Here is an 11274-nt window from a genome sequence, read left to right as displayed (position 1 = left end):
TCATGTCCATTCATCATAACTTTGGTTTCCAGATAAGAAATAGAAATTTGAATGGAATGTTTTGGACCCATGCAGAGTTAGTAGGAATTCATGGTTTTCACTTTTACTGTTCCACAGTCTTGATAATTGATAGTAAAGGGAGAACCCCGTTATGAATTTGATTGAACTTTAAATGGAATGTTTTTGACCACAAATTAAGTTTGACTCTTGTCATTTCCACTTTTACTATTTCAGTTATGGTTCTTGATTGTTGGCAAAATTCATAATTTTGTGTTTTCTTGATAGTAAACATGGTAAATGGAGAACCCCTTTATGAAATAGATTGAAATGTTAATGGAATATTTTTTTCCACTAGACACAGATTAAGGTTGACATTCTTCATTTTCACTTTTGCCATTCCAGCCCTATGTGTCTCTTTGAAATTGATTTAAACAAAATCAGGATCTCTCAGTTACTAAGGGCAGGGACATCTATGATCACTAAATCTCTAGTTTTATTTATTGATTTCAGAGGAAACATAATGAGCTAAATACAAAACTGTAAATCTGTAAAAAAAAAAATAAAAAAAAAAAAAAAAAAAAAGAAGAGAAAAACCTCAGCAAAAGATGCAGTATGTATTTAAATATATGTAAAATATGGTGCAAATGATCCAATTAATGAAAACAATAACTAGTAACTAATGCATTGGTTTCTGTTATTGCAGAAACTCGGAACTTTATCACTTATCTTATTTGTACACATTTTGGATCTTCTATACGAGGTTAAATCTAGAGAACAAAGTTATTTTAGAAAAGTACAAATTTCCACTATAAATATGTTAAGCAGCATAATTGTTGTTACCAGTATCTTTCTTCAGTTACTTTATGTTATTTAAAAACCTGTAAGTGCCAATGATAAAAAAAAAAGCTATGTTAATACTTTTGATAAAGAAAATTGTTATTGATTACATGCAAAAATCGGAGTACCGGTAATCTATTACAGAAAAATCCTTCAAAGAACCCATTACTTCTGACATTAATCATTCCCATCCCTTGATATCAGTTGTAATGCAGAGTCAACAGCTAATATGGATTAGTCATGCTCCTAAGTTGTTAAGCTATCACAAACTTCTTTAGGGGTCTGTGACACTCTGTCCCAATCTGTGGTTATCATTGAATTGTGGAAGACATACAACACAAAATTTGTCAAATAGCATTGATTTTACTTTCTATTTCAGTATGAATAGAGGTCGTCTATAATTAGAAATATAATGAAGGCAGTGCGGGTAGCTCAGTTTGGAGGTCCTGAAGTGTTGAAAGTAGAAGAAAATGTACCGATACCAAAACCCAAAGATAATGAGGTTTGTACCAAATCTACATGTTCAAATAAATATATAAAGTTTGTAATTTGTATTAACACACCCCAAACATCAAGGACATACGAACATTTTCTTTTTCATATATGTATGCAAATTTGTGTGTATGCTCCTTGACCATCCTCCCGTCTTTCTGTCCTGATTTTCGTTTCTGCACTCTTATTTGAGTTTTTTTAATTCAAATTTTATGAAACTCATGCACAAAGCTAAAAACCCAAAACTCGTACACAGAGTTCAAATTTGGCAGTGAGTCAGTTACCATTTTAGAGTTATGACCCTTTATAACTTGGAAAATTGCAATTTTTGTCAATTTCACACTCTCACTGAGTTTGACTATTTCAAATTTTATGAAACTTATACGCAATGCTTAGAACCACAACACGCAGTCAAAATTCAAATTTAGGCATTGAGTCATGTACTGTTCTAGAGTTATGCCCATTTAGAACTTTGAAAATTGCAAAGCTTGAGCAGGGGCATTTGTATCCTCGAACACATTCTTCTCGACAACATATTTGTTGAGTTTGGAGGTATACTTTTCCAACAAGTTGTCGGCATTCCTATGGGAACAAACTGTGCGCCTCTTCTTGCCGACCTCTTCTTATTTTCATATGAATCGGAGTTCCTCCAGACACTTGTCAAAAACAAGAGGATCAAAGAAGCCAGATTATTTAATTTCACTTTCAGATATATTGATGATGTTCTTTCCTTAAACAATCCGAACTTTTCTGATTGGGTTCCATTAATATATCCCCCAGAACTCGAGATTAAAGAAACAACAGACACGGCTTCCTCCGCCTCATTTTTAGACTTATATCTCGAATTTGACTTACACAGTCATCTCAGTACCAGAATCTATGACAAACGAGACGATTTTAATTTCGAAATTATAAATTTCCCCCACCTTAGTAGCAATATACCAGCTTCACCTGCATATGGGATATATATTTCCCAACTTATTCGATATGCAAGAGCTTGCAGCTCCTACTCAGACTTTGTAACACGTCATCAGTGTCTGAGTAGAAAGTTGATGAACCAGGGGTATGTCAAAGAACGTCTCGTCCTTTTTCTAAAAAAGTTCATCAGAAGGTACCAAGACCTTGTTGATAAATATTCCGTATCAACTTCTCAAATAATACACGATGGTCTTGATGTATAGATTCTGCGTACTGATGTTGTGTATCATCTTAACAACATGTTTTATTGTTCTTTTATTTGTTTTTGTTCTATTATTAAGATTACTTTTACTGTTGAATGGTTTATGTGATATCCGTTTGACGTGGCTCGGTACTTATACATCTCGTCAATGTGTTTGTATTGGCTTTCATTTTTTGGTGATTTGTTTTGTATATGTGACTCTTTGTATTTCTTTTGTGCTTATAACGTGACTCTGTACTTTAAAAGATCCCGTCAGTATGATATTTGTCTATAATATGTCATTATGATATATTTCTATTATGATTTACTTTATACGTTGAACCACAAACGTCGAAATCAATCAATGGCGTAGTGGAATTGACAATTTTTGGATTCTCATAAATTCTATGTATAACTTTTGAACTAGTTTGAATCTCGGTCTATTTCTGTAATTTATTCTTACATACTTTTGATTTTTTTTAACTCTGTATGCGTACATTGCCTATGAAAAAAATTTTAAAATTGTTTGTATGCACATTGAACATCAAATTTATGTGACGTATATAATTTTTCTAACGTCAGACACTCATATCAATCCATGTGTTCTTAGACAGTAGATGTTATTGTGTCCTGTTAAATTGTTCCCTTTAAAAAGTTTTGGATTCTCATATATTCTATGTATAATTTTTGGACTAGTTTGAATCTCGGTTTATTTCTGTAATTTATTCTTACATACTTTTGATTTTTTAACCCTGTATGCGTACATTGCCTATGTAAATTTTAAAATTGTTTGTATGCACATTGAACGACAAATTTATGTGACGTATATAATTTTTCTGACGTCGGACACTCAAGTAGATCCATGTGTTCGTGGATAGGTTTTTGTGTCCTGTTAAATTGTTCCTTTTAAAAGTTTTGGATTCTCATAAATTCTATGTATAACTTTTGGACTAGTTTGATTTCTGTAATTTATTCTTACATACTTTTTATTTTTTAACCCTGTCTGCGCTCATTGCCTATGTAAAATTTAAAATTGTTTATAATCCAGGTACTTTGGATAACTATTGTATGCACATTGAACGACAAATTTATGTGACGTATATAATTTTTCTGACGTCAGACACTCAAATCAATCCATGTGTTCGTAGATAGTAGATGTTGTTGTGTCCTGTTAAATTGTTATACAATGATGACTGATGTTCCCATATTTTGACTATTTTATTGATTGTGACTGTTTATTTAACGCATCATGTAAATGTAACGGAATTTGATGAGACTGTTATTAAAGTGAGAGGGTTAGCGCTATAGAACCCGGTTTAATTCACCATTTTCTACATTTGAAAATGCCTGTACCAAGTCAGGAATATGACAGTTCTTGTCCATTCGTTTTTGATGCGTTTTGTTTTTTGATTTTGCCATGTGATTATGGACTTTCCAAATTGATTTTCCTCTGAGTTCAGTATTTTTGTGATTTTACTTTCTTCTTTTATTCAAACTGTTTTCCGTAAATACAATGTACTATATATATCAACTCTTCTAAAAAAAAATCATGGCCTAAGACTGGTTGAAAGTTTAATACTTAACATGCTTAATCCACTGAATCAAAGATTGAGTAAGTTGGTCATGTTTTCTATCAGACCTCGACCAAATGAGTATTATTTTTACAGAACCATTTATACATCATTTGATAAAATTGGTCAAGTATTTCCAGAGAGGACAAGAAAAAACATATTTTCAAATGCTTTTTATTTCAAGGTGTTTTGTGGAAATTATGGAATTTAGAATATGTTCTTTATCATGAATATTAAACAGGTTCTTGTGAAAGTATATGCAGCTGGCATAAACCCTGTGGATACATATATCAGAAGTGGAACAAATGTTGTGAAACCTGCCCTGCCTTATACACCAGGGAATGATGTAGCTGGTATTGTACAAAACATTGGTAAAAATGTCACTACTTCAAAGGTAAGTAGGTTTTATTTCCATTTAGGCCCTACAACAAATGACCTGCGTCTAATAGAAATCTACCCTATGCAAATGAATATAAATTCATCTGTTAACTTAATTCGGTTTAAAACATCTCTACAGAAAGTCTATAAGTGTTTGAAAATTGAGTTGTTATAAGAACACTATAAAACATTAATATTTTATTTCGTATTTGAATGTTCCAAAATCACCAAAAGTCTTATACATGTACATGTATACGTGCACTTGCATAAGGTATGTGCTTTCCGACGCAGCGAAGCTGCTCAAATGTTGTTTGAAAGCAAGCATACATTTGACATTTTATATATGAACCTGTGTCAAGAATATTTTTCTGTTCATTTATGCAAATGTATATGTACATCGACTCAAATTTTGTTGGGTTTTGATTGAAGAACGTACAACTTAATGTTAAACAAATTGCACCTGTTAAGCAAAAATAGCAGTAAAAATCTTAGATGTTTTATTAGAGACTAAACAAATTTTATTTTTATGATTTGACATATTGCACTTCCTTAAACATGTTCAACATAGCTAAATATATTTTAATATACACAAAACGTTCACAGTATTATCAATAGATGGAGTATTCACTGAAAAAAGTAAAATCTATGGAAAGGTCACAATGCGACGACAACAAAAAGTCAACTTTTAAAATAGACCGATTGATACAGACATCCATTTCTTAAAAAATGAATTGTAAGCATAGACTATTGTCATATTGTTATAAATGTATTGATAAATAAAACAAAAAAACAGTTTGATATGAATTTAAGCATGGATGCAATTTGGGAACTCCTCATAGCAGAATCATGGATCTTTTGGAGATCGGTTCAAACCAATTTTTCTATGATCCAAATGGATGCATAATTAAATTTGTGGAACTATATAGTAATTACGGATACATCTACAAAATAAATGCAAAATAGTAACTTTTGTCTGCATCATAAAAAAACGTTGGTGAAAAAACTGTCAACATAGGTGCAATTTGGATACCATCACGTTACAATTACATACCATGCTGAAAAATAACTTTTGCCTCGAGCACAATTTCATATTCATCCAAAAATAAATCTGGTTTTAGGGCACCAGTTTGAGAGTCTTTGTAAGGATTAATATTACCATTACTGAAAGATGGTAACTTTCTGCCCTATATCTCTCCTCAACTTACCATAAAACAATCAAAACTTGGTATAACAGTACTTACAATACTATTCTTTGAAAGGTAGAAGGATTATTCCCATTTATATTATAATGGAACATTTTCTGAATATGTCAATCTCTAAATAGTTCAAACTCTAAACAAGTAGTGAATGAATTAAAGAAAAATATCTACCAGATATGCAATCAACACAAAATAACTCACCAAATAAACAAAATAACTGAACATCACAATATGTCAAAATACAATAACTGTGCTTATATGTTAGTGTAATTATAAAACTATATTAAAATATTTTCATAAAATTTAGGAAGGAGATCGAGTATTTTCAATGCAAACAGTTACAGGAGGCTATGCTGAGTTTTGTCTTACAGAGGAACGGTTTACACAACCTCTCGATAAAAACTTAACATTCGAACAAGGTGCTGCACTTGGTATTCCTTATTATTCAGCCTATAGAGCCACAGTTACATCGTAAGCTCTTCCTTAAACAGATTATAGGGCCAAGCTATTCCTTATACAAACTATAGGGCCAAGCTATTCCTTATACAGTCTTTAGGGTCACAGTTATAAAGTAAGCCATTCCTCACTATACAGCTTAAAGGGCACCTGTTGTATCGTAATGTACACTGTATTTTATACAACCTATAGAGCCACAGGTATATTGTAACTTTTAAATGTTGAAATTTAAATTATCTTTTGAAAAATTTGATATAAGTCCGTCCGATGACGGAAACAATATCCAGACGCCTTTATTTTCATTTTCCTTCCAAAATAACCCAAACGGAATAATCATAAGTGAGGATGACAAAAGCGACTATGCATGGTACCCATAGGACACAAATGCATGATGATTAATTTATTGTGGAAGGAAGAGAAGCGACACACAAACTGAGGTCTTCTCATTTGATAATATAGATAAATGCTTATTAGGATGAGAATGATCACATGTTAATCTGATATGGGTATGCCCGTACTCCTCAATGCTGCATACTTAGTGAAGAAACAGCAAAAAACAATTTTTTAGTATTTGGTTTCCCCGGCAAAGGAATGAACTCATAACCCTCACACTAGAATGAACTCATCAAATACAGCCAAGGTGATCTATTTCTGGGATAGAAAATCCTTAAAATTTCGAAAAATTGGTTTAATCAGAGATTTTCCTTACTCTTTCTGAGTTGCAGTACAGTTGTTATAGATGACTTTGGAATTTGTGCACTAACTCGTCAAATTCCCATTTCACAATGTTTTATATTATTACGTCACAGAATCGGTTGATAGATGGCATAATCTACATCGAATGACCTCGGGTCAAACAGTGTAACTCATTCATAAAAAAACTCGAGATTGGCGTATTGGGATTTTAACATAAAAATCAGCTAAATTATTTTCTATGGAATGTTCTCTGAAAAAAAATCATCCAAGTTGAAGATTGAAGTTTGATATCATAAAGTATTGTGCCTAAATGACTTTTGGTTATTTTTGTCTTGGGTTGCAATCTCAATGATGTTTACATAACATCTGCTTTCATTCATATTGAATCAATGTATGTACCGATTCTCAAGTTGTCTGCATATAAATATTTAATGAATGGCTATTATTTATTTTGGATTTATTGAACCATAAAATTAATGATTGACTCTTCACATTAAATAATCTGCATCGAAAGAGTTCAAAAAGGCTTCATATTGTGTCGAGCAGCTGATATTTTACAATATAAATATACAGACAACCAGATAATCGATTTATCGGGTTGTATTTGCATATTTTGCATAATAGAAACTAGTGCATTTCTTTGTTTCACCAGCAAACCTAAAGATGACTTGATAAGTTCGAGTCAATTTTATCAACGTCGCTTCGTATATCATGACGTCGGTGATATATTGGGGTCAAAGTTATCAACGTATTTGACGTCACGAAGCCGTGATATGCAATTTTATTAAGAGCTGAGCAGAGTGATATAGACAGCGGGACGAACGATAAGGTATTTTTTTAGAATATATGTTTCTAAAATACAATTAGTAGATAAATTTGTTTTTATTATTATTTTAGAGGTAAGGCGAGAGCAGGAGAAACTGTTTTAGTACATGGAGCTAGTGGTGCAGTAAGTAGTATTACATAGAATCATATTATATAATAAATAAGTGTTTGTTTGTTTGTTAGTGTTTAGCTCCACATTCAGCAACATTGGCTATATCATTTGTGCCATTTATTTTGCGGTGGAAGTTGCGGTCCTTGTCAGTTAAGATCACAGTCTATGCACCTCTCCATGAGCTGGGTTCGTACGCACCAACTTCCGTGTTGCCATGCTAGTGATCACAGTAGATAAACTACTTAGACCACTACCCGAGAGAGGTCATGGTAAATTACAGTGACATGATTTTAAACCAGATTCTGTTAATTGAAAAATAAGATTTATAAAAAATATCTATTATGATTTTTATAGATTTCCATATCTTCAAACAATTGAATGTTATTGTTCCAATAGAATTGTTATCTTGGTATAAGTACTTTGATAAAAATATCTTGCAGAACTACTTTCGTAACATAAAGTAAACATCATGTCGATTTCACTAATGTTGTATGTATGCCTATTACTAACGAAAGGATTCCTGTTAAGTTCCAAGATAGTTGAAATCGAAAGAAAAATATTTGGGTAGAGATTTTGACGTCCACAGGATGGAAAAGGAACCAATTTCTTGTAGAATACTTCTTTGATTGTAGAATCTGCATAAAAAAGTTTACAGTGAACACATGATTACTCGTTGAGAACCAAATGTTGTGGTAGCCACGATTTCACTTATTTGACGAAATCCCATTTGCTATAGGCTATATGCAAATTTGGTCAAAAACCAGGATGTCAAAACCACGCCTCTTTTGGGGAGATATATGATATTCATAGATATTTTGTATTGTTCACGTACTGATGTCCCGATCTGAATTGAATGTTACGTTTTTTCGACGCCTGTGCTCTATATTATTACTACGTCTTAATTTGGTTGAAATCCATACAATTTTGTCAACGATATAACTGAACTATATACTGCTTGGCTCTGTTTCTTTTTTAGCTCACTTGGCCGAAAGGTCATAACTGCTGGATGACTTCTTAGAGAAGTTATTGCCCTTTTATGAAGAATTTTCTTTTTTTTCCATTTTTGCATATGCTCATTAAAACTATAATAAATAGATGGAGCTAATATGATCAGCAAGACAAGATATTCAAACAAGTAAGCATGGCCGGAATCGTCAGTCGACTACTTATTAGACGTGTTAGATAAATGATTACTTTTCAATACAACAAACGAGTCTAGAGACGATAAACATTTTAAAGGGGTCGTCTCAAAAGACGTATTGATTTTTCTATTGTTAACATAATGCATTATGCAATTTCAAATGAAGCACGAAAAAGTAAAGATTTTATTATTTTCAGTCAATTCAATTGTGCCCTCTTTCTACAAAACAAGCGCAAATTTTAACAAATTGATTTATTTTTCAGCGCGGATGACGCCACATAAAATTTGTACCAAGTACTTTATAATATTTAAGTTTGCGAAAAGCATGTTCAACAGTAACTTGTCTTTATTGGATACCGGTTTTCATCCGCTAATATAAACAATATTATCTATGAAATCAAGTTAAAGTCCGTGTCCTATTTCTGGCATCGAGTTGAATTGTTGTACATCATTTTGGTGGCCAAGGAAACCGCTGCGTGAAATTCGAATGTGGTTTAAGTTGTCAATCAAAACCTGGGTGTGAATGCAGTGCATGTTGTCCATATACGGAATAAAACTTTTCCTGTTTTGTGCGCGATAAATTGCATGATATATACCGTCTACAGCCGGTACCTCGTTTGGCAGTCCTGGTCATTAGCCTTGTAAGGACAACCACTCGTTATGCGAAGGCCAATCCAATTGAAACAACATATCCTACAATAACGGTACTATACCATCACTTGTATTTGACATAAAAAATGAAGAAATATCAAACAACAAAGAAAGTAAAATCTAATAACACGAATACAATTATGTTCTTAGCCACAATATTAACATCAAAGGGTGATTTTCTAGGAGACCAGTTGCATATGAGAGAACAAACCAGCAAGTGCCAACAATTGTATTCCTCTTGCTGCCAGGTGTTTTTCAGTGTTGCATTTCATATGCCAGAAAATACGACCGCTTGATGGTTGTGACGTGACATGTCAACCAATGACGTCATTCGATATATGACGTTATGCCGTAATGACCGTTACATTGAAAGCCATTGTAGAAACATATTACACTTTTTAATTTTCGTTTTTTTTTATTTTTAAAGAGGTACAACAATGATGAGAAGTTTGCATAAATTAAATTATGGACATATGTGTCCCTCCGACACAGTCGGTGTGGACACATGTGTCCCTCCGGCAGCAAGAGGGTTTTTGGTATTGACTCAAATCTGATTCTGAATCAGATTAAATTAAACAGAATAATCTAGTATATGACTAATTTATTTTTGTTAATATATTTGTATGCCATTAAAAAACTATGAATTTAATACAGACGTTGTAATTCATGACATTAAGTTTGAGTCCGTTTCTCTGAACTGCAACAGCTTATCGTCGAGTGAGGTAGCATTGACATATATAGACGTGTGTCCCGGGATTGGAACTCCCCTTTGTCTTCCGATTTTATTTTATTTTATTTTCAATTATGTGATCGTATCATGGTGTTCCGCGCCTGTGTAGCAGTGTTAAAACGTTATTATTGTACGGAGTAAATCAATAATTAATATACTATTTTGAGATGGTCCGTAATTTAAATGTCTCAACTATAGATTCTCGACTCTCAATTGTCAACAATAGTTATTTATCTAACAGGTCTATTGGGGTGATTGCTCTTTAATGATGATTTTTACCACTTTGTGCATTTTTGGCTATTATCTTGAAAATATAATAGATAGATAGCAAAGGTGATTAGAAAGGCATCATCTACAAACAAGTCAACATTGCTGAAATGGTCATTAGACATGTGAGGTCTTGCTCTTCAACGACATTTTTTATCAATTTTGTGCCTCCTTACCTATTATCTGGGAAACTATTAAAGTTAGATAAACACTTTAAATAATTGAAATAATCTACAAGACAAGATCTTCAAACAAGTCAGAATTTTGTCAAAATTGTTAGTACCGGTAGACTCTTTATAGGCATGATAGGAGGGATTTCCCCTAAATGACAATTTATTGATTCAGCCATGCTGGATCTATGTTATCACTCTGGATTTTGAGATAGTTCAGAAATCTCAGTTGAAGACAAACCATGAAACTAATTATGTGGTGTTTTTTTTTATGAATTACCGAAACTTTATACATCATTTTCATCTTCAACTGCCAACTTTTGACATGTTATTTGCCCTTAAATCAAGCACATACTGGTCGAACAGCTACTTTATTTTGTATGTATACTTGCATATAGTTCCTTTGTAAATCAAAATTTATAATAATTTACTTTTTATGATTTAATGTGAAAAAGCAATATACATCAATTTAATCAGTTGATAAGAATTTTGAAAGTATTTTATTTGTATATAATGCTTATGCAAGTTAATGAATAAAATTTGGGTCAAGATGTGTATTGAAATATCTAAGTTGATTTCCACACTTTAAA

At 32.4% G+C, this 11274-nt stretch overlaps 1 protein-coding gene across 1 annotated transcript in view; it reads left to right on the top strand.

Moving 5' to 3' along the window:
* The first annotated feature begins 1222 nt into the window (after positions 1 to 1222).
* The window catches only part of LOC134718476 (quinone oxidoreductase-like), a 31210-nt gene continuing 21158 nt past the window's right edge, over positions 1223 to 11274 (top strand). The window contains exons 1-4 of the mRNA XM_063581028.1: positions 1223 to 1339; positions 4301 to 4453; positions 5944 to 6107; positions 7686 to 7737. Of these exons, the coding sequence (XP_063437098.1) occupies positions 1250 to 1339; positions 4301 to 4453; positions 5944 to 6107; positions 7686 to 7737 (459 nt within the window). The 5' untranslated portion in view covers positions 1223 to 1249. The remainder of the gene's footprint in view (positions 1340 to 4300; positions 4454 to 5943; positions 6108 to 7685; positions 7738 to 11274) is intronic.

Source organism: Mytilus trossulus, chromosome 5, assembly GCF_036588685.1.
Source record: "Mytilus trossulus isolate FHL-02 chromosome 5, PNRI_Mtr1.1.1.hap1, whole genome shotgun sequence".
Classification (NCBI taxonomy): domain Eukaryota; kingdom Metazoa; phylum Mollusca; class Bivalvia; order Mytilida; family Mytilidae; genus Mytilus; species Mytilus trossulus.
The sequence above is the reverse complement of the archived record's forward strand: the minus strand, read 5'-3'. Positions and strand labels throughout refer to the sequence as shown.